We start from the raw sequence: 19894 nt of genomic DNA on the forward strand, positions 1-19894 counted from the left end.
TTTTTTGTGAGGTTAGGTTTAAGGTTTGGTTTAGGCATAGTTTGTTGTGAGGTTAGGTTTAAGGTTTGGTTTAGGCATATTTTTTTGTGAGGTTAGGTTTAAGGTTTGGTTTAGGCATAGTTTTTTGTGAGGTTAGGTTTAGGCATAGTTTTTGTGAGGTTAGGTTTAAGGTTTGGTTTAGGCATAGTTTTTTGTGAGGTTAGGTTTAAGGTTTGGTTTAGGCATAGTTTTTTGTGAGGTTAGGTTTAAGGTTTGGTTTAGGCATAGTTTGTTGTGAGGTTAGGTTTAAGGTTTGGTTTAGGCATAGTTTTTTGTGAGGTTAGGTTTAGGCATAGTTTTTGTGAGGTTAGGTTTAAGGTTTGGTTTAGGCATAGTTTTTTGTGAGGTTTGGTTTAGGCATAGTTTTTGTGAGGTTATATAACCACTTGCGTGCGGTCCAAATGAACACAGTGGAGCGCTTCCTACCCGCCCCATCAGTGCCCATCAGGTCCCACGCTCTGCAAAACAGCTAGTCCTGTATCTTTACACCTCTATTCCGACTAATACACATCGACGTTATGTACGCTACACATTTGCATATTCGCCCGTATGCACTATGCATAATGCAACACCCACTCACATAAGCTGCTGTATGCCAACATGATCACGCACACTGTGTGTGTGTGTGTGTGTGTGTGTGTGTGTGTGTGTGTGTGTGTGTGTGTGTGTGCGCGCGTAGGGCCATTATTGCACAGTTGAAAGATATTATATTTGACAGATAGTTTGTTTGTTTGTGCCTTTTCCACAGCGGAGCAGAATAGATTTGATATGTCCTTGGTTAGCCCGATCAATAGTTTTGTGTCATGCATAAGTCCTCTGTAAGCACAAACAGCCATTAAGACTGACTGAAGCCTTTTTAAAAGTCTAGCTGACAAAGCAAACAAACAAAAAGCCCTGTCTAATGAAAGGAGGAGCAGTCTGTGGCGAGTGATCTACTGTCTTTAACGAGCTCTCAATGTACGTGTGCTGTGTTGTCTACAGCAGTGGTTCTCACATTGGGGTGTGGGGACCCCCAGGGGTTGTTGTGGGGGGGGGTTTAAGGAAGCCAGTGAATAATTTTTTTTAAGGGATGGGGTCGTGGCATTCCCCACTTGGGGGGCAGTACTGTTGCTTCCAGCTGCTGCTCACAGCTCTGAGGCCCCCAAATGGCAGAATGGTGAAATCACCCCACCCCTCCCCCTCCCCTACTGGGCGGGGCTTTCTTTATTTTTACATGAGTTGGGCGTTGTCATATTCTAACCTGAAAACCCATTCTGGCAGTCAGCTCGGTAGCTGCCTCGCTATAGTCATTAGACTCCCAATCCACACCTCCCGTATTCAAATCCTGCTTGCCCCACTATTTTTGTGCCATTAACAACTTGTTTTTGCCGATAAAGTTTTAGACCGCAGCGGAATCGGACATACGTAGATTATGACTCACCCGTGGCGTCCGTGTGAGGTTAGTGATTAGGTGCATGGGGTTAGGGGTAGGGTTAGTAATGTCTGACAAACATCGCTATTTATCACACTATTTGCATCAGAAATGCATTAATCTGATGATATTTCTGTCAGAAATGCAGTTACTAGACTGGTAATTCTGTCAGAAAGGCAGAATTACGGTGCTGTATTTGTGTTGTTGTTATTTTTTGTTATATGTGAAAAAAGGAAAAATAAATGCACACACGCAATGTCAAAGCAAATTCCTATGTGTTTTACACAATGGCAAATAAAGAAATCTGAATCTGAAGTTACCAGACTGGTACTTCTGTCAGAAAGGCAGTTACTAGACTGGTAATTCTGTCAGAAAGGCAGTTACCAGACTGGTAATTCTGTCAGAAAGCCAGTTACCAGACTGGTACTTCTGTCAGAAAGGCAGTTACCAGACTGGTACTTCTGTCAGAAAGGCAGTTACCAGACTGGTACTTCTGTCAGAAAGGCAGTTACCAGACTGGTACTTCTGTCAGAAAGGCAGTTACCAGACTGGTACTTCTGTCAGAAAGTCAGTTACTAGACTGGTAATTCTGCCAGAAAGCCAGTTACCAGACTGGTAATTCTGTCAGAAAGGCAGTTACCAGACTGGTAATTCTGTCAGAAAGGCAGTTACCAGACTGGTGATTCTGTCAGAAAGGCAGTTACTAGACTGGTAATTCTGTCAGAAAGCCAGTTACCAGACTGGTAATTATGTCAGAAAGGCAGTTACTAGACTGGTAATTCTGCCAGAAAGGCAGTTACTAGACTGATAATTCTGTCAGAAAGCCAGTTACCAGACTGGTAATTCTGTCAGAAAGGCAGTTACCAGACTGGTAATTATGTCAGAAAGGCAGTTACTAGACTGGTAATTCTGTCAGAAAGGCAGTTACTAGACTGGTAATTCTGTCAGAAAGGCAGTTACGAGACTGGTACTTCTGTCAGAAAGGCAGTTACTAGACTGGTAATTCTGTCAGAAAGGCAGTTACTAGACTGGTACTTCTGTCAGAAAGGCAGTTACCAGACTGGTAATTCTGTCAGAAAGGCAGTTACTAGACTGGTAATTCTGTCAGAAAGGCAGTTACCAGACTGGTACTTCTGTCAGAAAGGCAGTTACTAGACTGGTAATTCTGTCAGAAAGGCAGTTACCAGACTGGTACTTCTGTCAGAAAGGCAGTTACTAGACTTGTACTTCTGTCAGAAAGGCAGTTACCAGACTAGTAATTCTGTCAGAAAGGCAGTTACTAGACTGGGAATTCTGTCAGAAAGGCAGTTACTAGACTGGTAATTCTGTCAGAAAGGCAGTTACCAGACTGGTAATTCTGTCAGAAAGGCAGTTACCAGACTGGTACTTCTGTCAGAAAGGCAGTTACTAGACTGGTAATTCTGTCAGCAATTTATCACAACCCATGACTTCCACGTTCGGTGCCACTCAAAGTGAGTTTTGGGTTTGCTGGATGCAAGGGTTTTGGCTACTATGTCTGGCAGATATACTGTAGTTGAGGGGTGATTTCACCCGCACGCCCCCGAATGGGCCCCGGTTGGGTGCGCAATATTTTGAAATGGAAACGTATTTTCCACATTTATGGACCACATTTCCATCAAAATGGCCCTGGCCTTGTTAGAGATCATTAACCTTGGACTTAAGAATCTAACTTGAGTCCTCCCCACAGAGCTCTTGGATACCTCCCTGCTGGGTTATTATATCTACATTTCATTCTGTATCTGCATCGATCTCTTTGTCTTTTTCCATCCATAACTTTGCTAATTAACCTTGTCTGTGCATGTGCTGCTGAGGCCAGTTATAGCAACATCTGCTTCTGCTGGAGTTAAGCACATGATGAACATAATTATCATTATCAGATGGATAGAGACTCGTAATATAGTTCAGTGATTCCCATACTTTTTAGCTTGAGGTCCAAAAGAGAGATTAGACATTTTCCCAGGGCCCAAACTAGTGAAAATATCAGATCTACAAGCACACAACGTGACACACCACATTGTGAGGTTGCAGAACTGCTATTACCACTGTGTGTGTGTGTCTCTGTGTGTGTGTGTGTGTGTGTGTGTGTGTGTGTGTGTGTGTGTGTGTGTGTGTTTGTGTGTGTGTGTGTGTGTGTGTGTGTGTGTGTGTGTGTGTGTGTGTGTGTGTGTGTGTGTGTGTGTGTGTGTGTGTGTGTGTGTGTGTGTGTGTGTGTGTGTGTGTGTGTGTGTGTGTGTGTGTGTGTGTGTGTGTGTGTGTGTGTGTGTGTGTGTGTGTGTTGGGGGCTTGGGGCACACACAGCTTGCATGCACATCAAAGGCAAGGGGTAGGAATGGAGAATTGGTGAAATAGAGATGCATCACGAGAATGGAAGTGGATGTGCCACTGAGACTGATTGTCTGCACAACATTTGGAAAATGTATTTCCATGTTTGATATTCCGGGAAAATATTGCAATATCATTTTTCTATCAATATCCTCCTGGCTCCTACCATTATTATCACAGACTGCCACAGGACTACCTCCCCTCTCTTTAAATGGATAGTTCACCCAAATAATTACTTTTTCCATTGATTACTCACGCAGTGGAGACTTGAATTCATGGATTCTTTGGTTTGTTTGTTGGTTTGTTTTTGTCGCATCCCTATAAGCCAGTATTTTGACAACCAGCAGTGGCTCCCTATGGAGACACAGAGTCTCAGTTGTCTCTGCATTTAGTTTGTTAGTCTTGAATAAAATTCCATTTAGTTTCAGTTGTATGTTAGTTTTAAAAACTATAGTTTTAGTTTATAGTTTTGGACTAACTATCATAAGACTTGCAGTTGACTTGATTTTGCCGACTTGATTTTGCCGACTAAATGTATTTTGGTGGGCCTTGATGCCGTCATAATGCCTGATTTACCTGAAAATAGACTATATCTACAAGCAAAGATCAGGCTTTTAGATCTGCTATTTTCAGAGTGAAACCAAACATAAATTACTTTTAAATGTCTTTTCGTTCACTTCTCCACTAGCCCCTCCCTAACATTTTGGCCAGTTTTTATTTGTTGACAAATTCGTCTAAATAATCAGTTATGTTTCATATCTTATTTCATAACTTATTTTTTATTTCGTTTTGTTACAGTTTTAGTCGAATAAATCAACACTGCAGTGCAGATTGCATTTGGGGGTCCTGAATCAGAAGGCTTCAGAATGATTGCTATAGCCGTACAAATCCTTTCTTATATACGAGGGTCCCTGCATGTCTTTTCAAACAGGGGTCTGCTGTAGCAAAGCTGCAGATGATCAGAAATCAGAGAGAGAGTTAGCGACGTTATGCCGAATTGAAGTGGACTCGAGCCCAGACTTTTCTTTTCATCCTGGAAATAATAACGTCTGGGTCTCCGAGGCTAGTGACGCCATGACACAAAAGTATGTGACGTGGAGGTGCCACGAGAGGAGCCAACCAATTATATCGAGCCAACAGAGGGAGGCAGTCTCCCGGGTGCTTCAAAACGACACTTCCGTTGAAATGAATAGCTGGGGGCGGGGCTGTTTATATATAACGCAATGGTATGCGGGCTGTTACTGTATGTGTCAATTTGGGGGTCCATGATTTTATTTTTGAGAACCACTATTCAGTTGCAAGCCATATGTTGTTGTCATGCACCCAAAATAGCCGGTCAGACAGATTCTCCGCGGCCGGGTCAGACAGATTCTCCCCCGATCTGTCAGACAGATTCTCCCCGGCCTGCTCAGACAGATTCTCCCCCGATCTGTCAGACAGATTCTCCCCGGCCCGGTCAGACAGATTCTCCCCCAGGGTGCTCCGAGGCCTGAAAGGAGGGCTCCCCTGATGTGCGTGGAGAACAGGTGCCTAGTGATTAAAGGACCATGGGATACAGATGGGTGGCGTTCAGGTCACACTGCCAGGCCTGTTGGAACAATGAAGGGCAGGAGGCTAATGACACTGATATGGCCTTCACGTGCTGTAGGCAATGTCACTCATGACGAACACACACACACACACACACACGCACGCACACAAGCAGAGGCTCGGAGGTAGAGCAGCCGGATGGGAACCGTGAGGTTCCTAGTCCGATCCCGCTCTGTGTGCAGGGACCTTTAGTGTTGAAGTGTCCTTGAGCAAGACTCCCCTAATTTCTCCCACCACTAGTGTATGAATGGGTGTATCAATGGTGAATGTAACTTACAATCTATGCAAAGTAAAACTTCTGAATGTGTAATGTAATCCTCATCTTAACCCTGATCTGAAGCTCTTCCTTATTGCAAACATATTCAAAAAGTATTATTTTTACCATAACATAACCCCAACACCATGCAGGACAATTGGCCTCTCGTTGGTTATTTCTCAAATCTGACTTCTCTTTTCCCTTCCTTCCCACTCCTCTCTTTTTCTCTAGTGTGTGCGCGCGTGTGTGTGTGTGTGTGTGTGTGTGTGTGTGTGCGCGCGCGTCCAGCATGTGGTGTTAAAGCTTGTTCTAATGGCCTCCATTTGTTGCACATGTCCATGGTGTCCTCCCTGCACTGCCATTCATCACACACACGCACGTGCGTGTGTGCACACACACACACACACACACACACACACACACACACACACACACACACACACACACACACACACACACACACACACAGTGTCAGTAGGTACTTGAAGGTGAAGGCCTTGTGTTACTTTGTTAAATTGATGAGCTCACTGACTCTTCTCTCTCCAGGCACAGGTTCTCTCCCTTTCTCCGTCTCGAATCGTTAGGCCAATCCTCTCTCTCTCCCTCTACTTTCTTTCTTTCTTCTCTATGAAACTCTCTCTCTCTCTCTCTCTCTCTCTCTCTCTCTCTCTCTCTCTCTCTCTCTCTCTCTCTCTCTCTCTGTGTGTGTGTAAAATAAAAGATACTGTACAGTTAAATTACAAAAAAACACTGTTGGACGGAGACAAGGAGGGGACTGACAGACATGGACAGAAAGACATGTAACAGCGTATTTCAGTATTGACACTTTTACTTTAGTAAAAAGTGTGAGTACTTTTTCCAACACTGCTGACGGGATGGAACAGACAGGGACCCTTGGGGACAGACAGAACAGACGGGGACCCTTGGGGACAGACAGAACAAGGTTGGGGGACTGACATAGAGAGAGACAGATGGCTCTTTTTGGACTATACAAGAACCAAGTGAACCGTGAAGTATACTTCTGTCACAGTCCGTTCCTCAGCGCATGGACTTGGACACTGTGTTTATTCTTTATTGGACATTTAGGCCTAATTCTGTTCTTTGCTATCTTCAGTTTTTGGTCGTGTATTCTGGCTGTTTGTTGATTCCCCAGTGCTTCTTCTTTTGTAGTATGGTTCTGTGGGTCCGCCTTGTTTGCTGTTAACTGCCTTGTCTCGCCTCCCTGTTTCCCTTGTAACGCTAGATACCTGTTGGCTCGTTGCCTGTACTTAGCCTATCATGTGCTTTGAGTTTACTTTGAATTCAGCTGTGCGTAGTTAGCCCCTTGTCTATCCACCTGTTTCCAAAGGAGCTTACTGCGAAAAAAACACACCTCCTTTTCCGAAAAGGGTGTGTTTAAGCAATTTTACATGAAAAGTCTGTGCTTTACTGTGATTATTGGCACGATAGTGATGCATTCAGGAATATGAGACATGCTCGAGTTCTACAAGTTAATTTGGACTTGTTTCTTAAGTGTTGTTGCTTACTCGGGCTTGCTTCCTAAGGTTATTTAAAACAGTGGTTCACACATTGTTTCACGTCAAGGACCCCCGCATTAATATGTAATTGTCCACGGACTGCCATCTGAAAATATGTTTGTGCCAGGGACCCCCATACAAAGATTTGTTTTGTTAAAATGTTTGAAAAATATTACGAATATTTCACTTTATTCTCAATATATATATATATATTTATATATATATCTACAATGTGTCATTGTGACCTTGTAAATCTGTGGTAAAATACAGCCTAGTTGATTATTTTTAACTTGTTTTCACTGACCTGGCCACTTGTTTCTCTTCAAGCAACACTGGTCAGTAGCAACAGCCACCAGTCAGAATGAAATATCTGGGAAACAGAGTATTTGGTTTGGAACAGACCCATATTGTCTCTTTCTGTCATTGTGACAGTAGCCTGGCCTATACCCAGCGTGCTTTCTGGTCTAGAGGGGCGGGTCGGGGCTGAGAGAATATTGGTTCACCGGTCTTAGACGGTTTCAGATCAACTTCTCAGAACCAGACAGTGTTGATTGGACAGCAAAGATTAGTCATGTTTTAGTCATCTGACATGTTTTCGTTATAATCTAGTTTTACTAAATATCATAGATTTTAGTCCGCTGAATGTACAGTTGCCAGAAATATTTTGGAGGGCCTTGATGGCATCCATCTTAATGCCTGATTTCTATGTGTCATAGTTCTTGTCGTCAAAATTAACAATGTTGTGTGGCTCTCTCCTACTACAGCGTGCCACCCAGGCTTCTACAAGGCGTTTGCGGGGAACATCAAGTGCTCCAAGTGCCCCCCGCACAGCTACAGCTACGGCCTGGGGTCCGCCGTCTGCCACTGCGAGAAGGGCTTCTTCAGGGCCGAGAAAGACCCCCCAACCATGGCCTGCACACGTGAGTCGTAATAATAATAATAATAATAATAATAATACTTGCGCTCTCAGCACAAGATGACAGCGCACCACTTCGTCCCATGCTGCAAGCTAGTACATCTACTAGTAAAAAAAAAGAAAGAAAGGTGTGAGAACTACTTCTTTATGAAGCCATTTTGTAGAATTGGCCTCAGGTCTTAATTGGTTTTGAATGAACAGCGAGGATTGTTTACTGTTTGAGAACTTCATATGTCCTGCCGTTGGCAATTAAGTACATTGTCAGTGCATTGTCAGAAACAGAACATCAGTGAGAAAGGGGGACATTTGCTCAAGGTGTTATTATGTTAATTATCTTCAGGTTCCCTGAATAGATAAAAGTTCTTCTGCTGGATACTTCTTGTCAGTAGCAAAGCAGTAGATGAATCAGTGAATAAACATGCATTTTCAGAAACCTTCAGGAAAAGATCAGGAAAGCGTGAAAATTTCGTATGCCACATATATGTGTACGCTCCTCTGGAAACCACTGCCAGAATCCCACCATCTATACTTTACTTTCCATAAACCTTGACAACAGCCTTATAGATGGTGAGGCTTTCTCCTGTTCAAACTTCACTTCACGGGCACAATTAAGGCCACATTAAAACCACTATGTAACGTTTTGTGACATTTATGGTATTATGCCTAAATCCCACGTGAATAGAATCCTGTCTGTCTGTCTGTCTGTCTGTCTCTGTGTGTGTGTGGGGGGTGGGACGTACGATATATCGATATTGTGATATATCGTGATATCGCTGCAATATATAGTGTATATTGCAACATAAATATATTGCAACTTTGCAATATATATATTGGAAAGTTGCAGTCAGTGTTTTACAGTTTGGAGGATGCAATATTCAAGTATACTTATTGGCCAGTTTTAGTGAGTAGTGACACAAAAAAATCGTGTAAGATTTTGGAATAAATACTACATCATTCCAGATTATGGCCGTTTATGTTTATTGTGTGTGTGTGTGTGTGTGTGTGTGTGTGTGTGTGTGTGTGTGTGTGTGTGTGTGTGTGTGTGTGTGTTGACATCAGTCACAAGGAGGTCCTGATTCTGGAGGTGGGCTGTGTCTTTGATTTGTACATGGACCAGGCATTCCAAGATAAACATTACAAGTATCAACCATTACTTGGAAGTATAACAAACCTGGGGTATCGCTGTAGATTTGCCATACTGATATTCGGAAGCCTGGGCCATGTGCATAAACTGACCATGAGTGGCTTAAGAATAGCTGGCATGACAAAAAGCAAACTTGCCAAATACTGTTCTGTTTTGGCTGTTATACGCAGTTTGTCTGTGTGGAGGAGGAGGTGCCATGTGTATCCTTAAGTGAACATGAACTGTCAAACCCGTTATATTTGTTTCCTTGTCAAATTCATTGTAATTTGTGGATACAAATAAAGAAATCGAAGTGTGTGTGTGTGTATGTGTGTGTGTGTGTGTGTGTGTGTGTGTGTGTGTGTGTGTGTGTGTGTGTGTGTGTGTGTCTATCTGTGTGTGACTGTGTGTGTGTGTGTGTGTGTGTGTGCATGCGCGACCACAAAAAGATACATGTTTTAACACTTTGACCGCACGCCTATCTCTGAAGGACTAGACCGCGCTGGCTTTTCAGCACAATGCGGGGGCAATTATTATTGCAGAGGTATTTCCACTGACTGCCATGGGAGAATGATAGCGGCCCCGCGGCAGGCAGCCCCACAGCTCCATTCACGCTGCCAAGGTTCTTATCTAAGCGTGAGAAAAGGGAAGGTTAGGAACTCCCATGATGGATTGAGATCCTTTGTCCCGCCGCCACGTCTTCATCCGTGATTCACGGGCCGTCATTACGACTTCATATTTGCATTAAGTCGCAGTTTACCCCCCGGACTAATTTTCCTTTAATTAAAAAGCCATTTAGCCGTTTGAGAGGGTGCCCCGTGGGGGCCCCCACGTCTCAACGCTCTCCCGAGGGGGAAAGGGAGTAGTTTGTCCTTTTTTTTTTTTTTTCAGGTCAGCGAGACAAAACCAAGTCAAAGTGGTCATACAGTGACTTTTGTGTGGAATCAAAGATGTTTGCAAAGTAAGCATAGTAGAAAGGTTGGGACTCTCATCTTCTAAGAGAGAGCCTGAGGGCTGTATTTTGCGTGTCTTAAGTACCAGGTCTTATTACTTAACTTAAGATCTGGAGGCGTGATCAATGCCATTTGGCTATTCTGAGTGGCCAAAGAGCATTGACCAGGTCTTAAGTTAAGTAATAAGACCTGGTACTTAAGACACGCAAATTACAGCCCATAGTCTCACTTATTTGGGTACGTACTTTGGAAGTATTTTTCATGTTAATGAGGCACAATGAATTGATTTGTGTAGTGTGCAGACCGATTTTAGCTCCAGTCTAGTTGTAAAGTTTTTCTTTTTGTTTTGTGTTATTTTTGCCTTATGTAATCATCTTATTAAATTGCTGTGTTTTTTATCTTTCTGCTTTAATAATTTTTCTTATATTCTGTTTTATTCGGTTTCATTCTTTCATTAAAAGTGTGAGTTGATTGATAGAAGATTAATATTACTGTGATATACGCTAGACCTTTATTGATCCAGGACGGTGTGGAAATGCAGGTTTCGTAGCAGCAACAGCAGTCAGAGAGAAACAGAGGATACATTATAATGTAGCGCATGTTTGACTCTTACGACCATTGTAATTAGTAGTAGTGAGTAGAGAGATAAGATAATATAAATACAATATAATGCAACAAATAGAGTATGAGTCTAATACTAGACATCTGGCCTTGTTCTGACTGAGTTAGCATGAATATTCAGTTAATGAGTATATTGTGTACAATCCATCACCTATATGTATACAGTATATGCATGAATATGCAGTGCATGGTGAATGGATAATACGAATATTTATCCGAAGGCATGGGGAGAGAGTATGTTTTGCACTCCGTCTGTACAGTACAGTACATGGTACCTATAATCTCTACCGCTGTTGGCCCGGCCGATGCCAAACTGTGCGCGCACACTCCCTGGATGCCAACGATTAACCTCTGCCCCAAATTCTTCAGAACAGACTGTTATACTGCTACCATGAGGCCGATTTTGGCTACATCAAGCAGTCGGTATACACTATCTGTTTAGTATACCTATAACTGCACCGATCTGTGCACAACTTTGTATGTGCACTCCCTAGAGGCCAAGGAGAAACCTTTGCCCTGAGATATTGTCCAAACATCACACACACTCCTATCCTCCTGTGTGTATAGCTGATCTATCTATGCATATGTATGTGATTAAAAAGTATCAAAATAGTCCTACCTCGACCGAATTGACTTCCTTGACGGCCAAGGAAAAACCTCCTGCATTTGTCACATCAGCCTTTTTATAGTGCCGCCAGGAGGCACATAAACACATTTATTGATATTACAGACAGATTTTGTCCAAACATCATGCAAATCAGTTCATATTATTATATCATTTGCTCAACACGAATATGTCAGATTTGCATCTAACGTTTTCAGGAGTATACTTGTTTTGAACAGAATGCCTCAAATCATAAATGCTGATTTGATTGGCTGAGCATGGAATGTGCATGATGTATGATGATAAGAGCGCCCCTCACTTCACACAAGATGATTTTTCATATATTCCATACTGATTGGCAAATTCCGAACATTGGTGGCCCACAATAACCTACCTGACCTGGTGGAGACCTGTGTTCCAAAGGACCAGGTTTTCTAGTGTATTTTTGTGTGTTTATTTATTTAAAAGGATGCTTCAGCCTTTCCCCCGTAATTTCTCGCTTCTCCCGGTCGAGTCAGCCGAGTTGAGCTGAGATCACGATGCTGTGAATGGTGGGTTTTTATTGCCTGGTGTAAAGTCTGCATCAACTCAGACGTTGTGGTATTACGTGTACTGTACATAAAGGAGCTCAGTGTGTCTGCGAGAGAGACGGAGCTCTCATGCTCTCAGCTTGTCACAGTGGGCTACCGCTGAGCCCCTCGCGCTCTTATTTGGAACTCACATCAAAGCCTGTGAGAGTGTACGTGACTGCAGGGCCTGTTGCTTCCACAGAGTCTGCTGTCTGATCCACCACAAGCAAGCCTTTACTTTTATTTGGGGATAACGCATTATAGGCACGGCAAGTGATGCGTATTGAACAAAACAGGGTTTTATATTGTTTTTGTCAAAATCTTTGTATTCTGATGGAAAGAAAAATACATGTTTGTTCAGTAACATGGATCTCCCTGTCTTTTGAAGGGACTGCACCAGGGATTCTCAACCTGTGGGTCGCGACCCCTAGGGACCCCTAGCCAAATGAGTATGGGGGGTCCCAATTTTTTTTCCCTTTTTTTTTTTTGTGCAACTGAATGGCTGGATAATGGAAATTAAGAGTTTACAGTACATGCATAAACTTTCCTTAATGATTATATCTGGTTTCAGTATTAATTTATGATATATTTTGTCTATTGTTAAGGTTATTTTTGCAGTCAGTTTGTATTGGGGGTGGGGGCGGGGCGGGGGGTGCGAGCCATTTCCGGGGGTCCCCACCCAGTTGAGACCCCCTGGACTACACCATGAATTTAAACTTTTCCCATTTTTGTTTGGGAGGACCCTTCCCCCCAAACAAAAATGGGAAAAGTTTAAATTGGATCAAAGATGTGCGGGCGGAGAGTCGTTTCTATTATATCTATGAATAGGTTAGATAAAATGCATATAGGTTATGAGCTATAGGTCAGGCTGTCTGTCTGTCTGTGCGTCCTTCAAATAGCCTACATACTGTAATTGATCAATTCAATTGCAGCGGAAAAAGTAGCATGGATAAACTGCTAATTAGTCTAATGAGTCTATGCCTGTCAAAATGAAATGTGCCGTATAAATAAACTTTAATTAATTAAAAAGCTAATCATTTGTCTTAGAAAATGAAAATTAAACCGTAAATTGAAGTGTGTGAGTGTGTGTGTGTGTGTGTGTGTGTGTGTGTGTGTGTGTGTGTGTGTGTGTGTGTGTGTGTGTGTGTGTGTGTGTGTGTGTGTGTACACAACGAAACAGTTTCACGTCATGCATGAATAAATTGTTAAACTGTATGTGCATGTGTGCGAGAGAGAGAGAGAGAGCTCAAAGAGGAGCTGCACCTTCCTGTGTGTGAGAGAGAGAAAGGAAGAGGATATTGCAAGTGGGCCCCCATGCACATAATTGGCTAAACTTGTAATGAGATTGTAATCTTGATTGTAAGATTGTAATGACAGTATAACATTGTTGCAAATATGGCATGGTAAATAAATGGTAAATGGTGCATTTATATAGCGCCTTTATCCAAGGCGCTTTACAGAGATTGTGCATTACATTCACCCATCCATACACCGATGGCAGCGGAAACCATGCAAGGCACCAACTAGCACATCGGGAGCAATTAGGGATTCAGTGTCTTGCTCAAGGACACTTCGACAGTAACTCTGGGGGAGCCCGGGTTCGAACTGGCAACCTTACGGTTACCATCCAGGCACTCTACCCCTGAGCCACTGCCGCCGCATGGTAATGATTCCTTTAAAACCTTGAAAACATAGTTTTCAATGTGATAAACAGTCTTATATTCCTTTCTTCTTTTTCTGTCGCATTCCTGACACAATGAGTCAATGCAAATCAAACTGTATGAAATAATAATAGACAACTCTCACAGTGTAATCACTGAGAGGACGATGATCCAGGTTCAGAGAGAATGTCTTACAGTAAATACCCATGTACTCTTGTTAGGATTGGTCTCCGTTCGATTAACTGCAATTTGTCAAATATTGGATAATTGCTCAGGAATCCGACAAAACAACATATGGGTTAAAGGCTTCATGGGCTGTGAACACTTGATAGAACATTTGTATTTTGGTGAAGTCTTCCTCAAAAGCATTGCTTTTCATTCAAAAGTGTTGTGTGAAAAACGAAAGGAGCTCCGACACTCTCTATTGTTACAAAGGTGCTTTCAACCAGCAACCCTCACACTTTGAATTCATCTTTGTTTTCTATCTGTAGCTAAGCCTATATTTATTTATTATAAGTACAACATGCCTATCATAGCACACACACACACACACACACACACACACACACACACACAAACACACACAAACAGTATGTAGTGCAGTAATAATTATGTGTATTGCAGGATGAACCTCTGATTTAATGACCCCCTCTAGGGCCAACACTAGTGCCTCTTTTATGCCAAAATATCTACTTGTGTACTGTTTTAAATGCAACGTGTAGCTTTTTAATTACGCTACTTAATTTGCGTTTCACTTGACCGCGTTTGCTGTAATGAATATATAAATAATCCCCCCTCCCCCCCCCCCCCACCATCACCCATCCCACCCCGCAATTCTGGAAGGCATTAAACAGATTGTAATTGTAACCAACCAAAAATATGAATAACGATATAATTGTACATTTATTTTTTCAATGCATTTATTCATTTTAATGCCCAGTGGTGAGAGCATCAGTTTTAATCGAGACCACTGTCATTATTCTCTGCAACCACATCATACGACAGGCGACAGTGTTGAATTTTTCAACTAAAACTATGACGAAAATTGTTCAACGGCTGACTTTTTTCACAGACAAAAAAATAATTAAAACTATATCAAATCTAAGCTATGATGACTAAAACTATGAATAGGTTTAAACATTGTTGGTGTGAATTAAGGATTGAATTGACGGTATGAACTTGGCTTAACCTTCACCGTATCACTGCCACCCGGTGGACGCAAGTGCCAACGCTTAACTGCCGATCCGGATCTATTGGTTTTAGTGTGATGCATGCATATTTTTTTAAATATTAGTGTCAATACTAGTGTCAATTCTAGCAAGCTAAAATGAGACCATCCATGCTCTAGAAAACGCCAATGTTCCAACCGGGATCACCGGTAAGATTGGCGGGTTTTGCTGAATTTAAAACCCCGGTTTACTATGACCAAAACACAGCGGTTTCTGGTTTTCCGGCTAATTCATTTTAACGTGGCCAATTGGCCATGCGTTCGCATTATTTAATTTTGTTATTCAGAGACTGCTATTACAGTCTATCGCCACAAGATGGCCCCTTTCGCTATTGTAATGTATCGTCAGTCATGTTTGCCTATCTTTTCCCTCTCTGCCTACCCTAGTGTAGTGAGCTCCCATGCACAGGCAAGCAGCGTTGCCTGGCTGCCTGCTCTGAGTCTGACAGTCTGAATCTACTCGTAGATCTCAGTGATTTTATTTTACCCATTACATTTAGTATCTTATCATGTGACAGAAACGAGTCATGATCGCATCCATAATCAATGTGCCACGACTCGACGACGTGCTGAGTTTAGTTTATGCCTGACAGAGAGTGGGCCAGTTGCCGATAGGAATATTTTGGCAATGCTGACCTGCAACGAATCTGTTCTGACTGTGACTGGCCACAGCATAGCTGTTTCATAGCGATCCACAATAATGATTTTTGCGACGTAATGTAAACCCGCTGGCTGGGTTTCCGTGGCAACAAGTGATTTTGTGACTTGACTTAAACCACACAGACACAGCACACAGTTCAGTGTGCTCACACACACACACGCACACAACTGGCAACTGACACAAGAGTTAGTCAGACACACAGACGGACGGATAAATTGGATGGAAGGATAATGGAAACTAGCGTTATTTGATGCTGCTATTCTCTACTGCTTCCGTAAACAATAATCACTGCCACCCAACGCTCATGTCAGGCTAGGTGAAACGGTTTGGCCAGTTTAGCTGACGAAACCGTAAAGATTATATGAAACCGTATCAACCGTAAATACCGAACAACCTTAATCACCGGAAAATCAGAATAGACCTCTGACCATCTGCATTTTGTCAAAACCATGGAGAGTTCCATAGATTTAGTGTTATTCAGCTTTTGTGTCAGCCTGTATACAAGAAGTGAACGCCAGGAGCAATTGGCGGAAAGTTCCGTCACGAGCAGTTTTTTGTGTTAAGCATCGTCTGTATACTATGAACTATAGGCTTAAGGACGTAAATGTCGGTTCAAAGTAAAGTACTTTGCTCTGGTTTAAGTGTAATAAGCAGCACATCCTCTAGGGGCCACTAGTGGGGACCTTTTGGACTCTTAGACTAAAAGAGTTAATGCCTCAAGGGAGAAGTTGGCGGTTGCACACAAAGGGAGAGAGGAGAGAACACATCAGTGTGTGACAGAGAGGGGGAGGTGGAAGGAGAGGGTGAACTGATAGTAATCAGCTCCAAGAGGAGGAAGGGAGCTGATGGATGGAGGTGTGGAGTGCTGTGAGAGGTGCACCTTCCTGTGGGGGCGGGGGGGGGGAGGGGAGAGAGGGGAGAGAGGGGAGCGAGGGGAGAGAGAGAGAGAGAGAGAGAGAGAGAGAGAGGACTGACAGTTGTGCAGGAAAGTGCATGTGTCTGTGCTCTGTGTGTGTGTGTCCTTTTTTCTCTGCCACAATGGAGTGGCAGAGACAAAGGCTGATGTGTAGGGAGAGATAACGTAAGGATGGTATAAAATTAAGGAGAGAAAGGGGAGACGGACGGACGGGCAGGCGGACAGACAGACAGACAGACAGGTGAATAGAGGAGGGGGGGGGGGGGTTATGACAGTACAAGAGAGTTTAAATCCCTCATGGCTTTATCTTTCTGACAGCTAGCTGCCCACACTCATATGTATGTATGCACGCAGGCACGCATCTTAAAGGTTACATTTTTCATCCTACATTCAGCTATAGTGTAGATTTAGGTCCTAACACAAACATTAAATACCATTGACAATAAATGGAGAATTTACGTCATATGTGGATGAGCAAATTGGCTATTCCGTCCTACACAAATATTAAATTCCCATTTACAATGAAGCAATACACAATTAGAGCAAATTGAGCTAATCATCATGTACGATGATAAGAGCGCCCCTCACTTCACACGGGTGTGATTTGGAATGCAGGTTATTTTTTCTTCTAGAAAGTAACAGTTTTAGACATGATCTATGCCCGGCTGCGACAGTAATACATTCATTAAACTGTGCAGTGTAGTACAATCATTTCGTCTGGAGTTTAATATCTTGTCTTATTGGCATTGTTCTCATGTAATTTGTATAATATGTATGTATGCATTCAGATATTCGTAGTGATGATTTACAAGATGGATCTTTCTATATAAGTGGATTGAATGACACATCTACCGTATATGAAACATGGAAGATAATTGTATCTATCTGATAAACTTTCATTTCCCAACACCTCCTATCTATCCACCAATCTATTGAGCCATCCATCTATACAGCTGTACTCTGTGTAATGAAGATGAATGAGTGAATACAGTATACTGTTGTACTGAAAAAGATAATGTGAAAAGAAATTCACTGAAAAGCGAATGGTGTGTATGCATGCCTGTGTGTGTGCACGTGCGTGCGTGCGTGTGTATCTGCAAATATATTTTCCTCAGTGATTATGCTATTGATTTTGTTTTTTGTGATTAATCTTATAATCTCAAATATAATATAGTCTCTGTCGGGTGGAACCCTCATATTAGAATTGAATCCAATTCATTTGAATAATAAATGTCTCCAATCAGCACAAACTGAATAATTGCAGGATAATAAACAAAAATTGTCAACAGTCTCAGTCATCAGTCTTTTTCTGCTGCATATTCACATTTGGAATTCGACACAAACAATCTGAACTGCACACACTGGCTGCAGCATCTCAAAACGGACAGTAACATTATAAACAATAAAATAAAGCAACAGTCTCTGACCTTTTTGAGGCAGCCTGACATTGGAGTTGGACCTCACAGGTATTTTGATTGACTATGATCAGTATGATGATGAGAATCAACTGTGGATACGGGTAACATCTTCCCTGCAGTGAGTCTAGTCTACAATGCACCGAACGTGCTGGCGGTACAGTATCTCTACTGAAATCCAGTCTGTTGTTTTGCCTGCGTGGGGGGGGGGGGGGAGATCCGTGTTTTCAGTCAGATTAATATTCTGTTGCGTCTCTAAGCACATGCTTCAACAAGTTAGACGTTTTATTTTTCACTGAGGAAAGTGTTTTTTTTTTGCCCAACGGACATTATATTCTTGGCATCTTTGACAGACAAGAATTCAAAATAATGCCGTTACATTTCTCTGTCATATATTGTCCACGACAGCGCATTGGTCGCATACAGTATGCAACGTCATAACTGTGTGCAGGCTGTGGCGCGCCAGCGCAATCTAAAAGAACAGATCTAAAACCTACAATGCATCTCTTATTAGCTGTTGATAGCTTGCAGATCTGTTGTACTTCTCATCTGTTGTACTGTTCATTCGTTATACTACTCGTTACTGGGAAAAGTATGCAGTAATACTCGTTACTCATTACTAGTCACTCGTTACTGCCCAACATTTTCAGATGGGAGTTGGCGGCCGAATACATATAATTTTTGGAGTCCTTGACTTGAAATAGTTTGAGAACTACTGATATAGAAACATAAATTTTTCAGAAAATTGTCATGATTTAGAAGACATTTGTAGAATCTCGTCTCAGGTCTTAATGGACTGTGTGTGTGTGTCGTCCCTCACCAGGCCCTCCGTCGCCCCCTCGCAACCTGGTCTTCAACCTGAACGACACGTGCCTGCTGCTGGAGTGGTCCCCGCCCAGTGACACGGGGGGCCGCCGAGACCTCACCTACAACGTGCTGTGCAAGCGCTGCGGCCCCGAGCCGCCCGACCGCTGCCGCCTCTGCGAGGACGAGCTCCGCTTCCTGCCACGCCCAGTGGGCCTCACCAACGCCACCGTCACCGTCACGGACTTCTCCGCCCACGCCAACTACACCTTCGAGGTGGAGTCGCTCAACGGCGTGTCCGACCTGGGCTCGCCGTTCCCCCGGCCCGTAGCCGCCGTCACCGTCAGCACCGACCAAGGAGGTGAGTTTGGCGAGCGAGTGAGTGAGCGCTTCTGTGTGGCCGCCGTGCTGCTAACACTATGAGCTGTACTGGCAGGATGTGGGTGGGGTTTACGCGTGTGTGCGTGATTGTGTGCGTGCGTGCGTGTGTGCGTGCACGCATGCACAGTAGCTACAGTATCCCTGCCAACGTTGGCAGCATAGCTGGCGTGTTACTTTTACACTTCTAAAAAGAGAACGCCGTACAGGATTCACGGCCAGACTGAACAGCTCGCAGAGGGACATGCATTATGCATGTACCGGTAGAGTTGTGGGCTGCACGTAACAATAAGATGTAGAATAAATCACATACTGTATCCTCCATGTTGTTCGTTGCTGTTGTTGGCGAGGACAAATCATCAGACATAAGGCCCAGGAAGTATAGCTTCACGCTGTGGCTATTTTTAAGCCAGTGTTTCCCCAAACAATTTTTGTGTTGCAGATACATTTTTATTAGCACTGGCCATACACACGTGCGTGCGTGCGTGTGCACACTTCATGTACCAAGATCTCCATCCACACATGCAGGCATCATGCAATAGTACCGTTTCTATCGGGCAGAAACCTCATGTCTTTTATCATTAACTTGACTGCCATATTTATTTCTGTCTGTGTTTAGCCACTGCCAGCCTTTTTTCATATCCGCTTACCTTTTCAGTATTCACAGAATATTCATCTTCACTCTGATCCTATCCGTTGATAATCTTTCGCCAAAATGAACACGCCTGAAACTGTCCATCTGCTCCAGTTAGAGTCCATTGAAACCGTCGATCTGCTCCAGTTAGAGTCCATTGAAACCGTCCATCTGCTCCAGTTAGAGTCCATTGAAAACGTCCATCTGCTCCAGTTAGAGTCCATTGAAACCGTCCATCTGCTCCAGTTAGAGTCC

At 43.0% G+C, this 19894-nt stretch overlaps 1 protein-coding gene across 1 annotated transcript in view; it reads left to right on the forward strand.

Annotated features, from left to right (window-relative positions):
* The window catches only part of LOC310867207 (ephrin type-A receptor 6-like), a gene marked incomplete at its 5' end in the record, with an annotated part of 252731 nt that overhangs the window by 134049 nt on the left and 98788 nt on the right, over positions 1-19894 (forward strand). Inside the window, 2 exon segments of the mRNA XM_083777088.1 lie at positions 7921-8076; positions 18647-18988. Coding sequence (XP_083633214.1) covers positions 7921-8076; positions 18647-18988 — 498 coding nt within the window.

The sequence above is a fragment of the Protomyctophum parallelum genome (assembly GCF_964188405.1).
Source record: "Protomyctophum parallelum genome assembly, chromosome: 11".
Taxonomy (NCBI): Eukaryota; Metazoa; Chordata; class Actinopteri; order Myctophiformes; family Myctophidae; genus Protomyctophum; species Protomyctophum parallelum.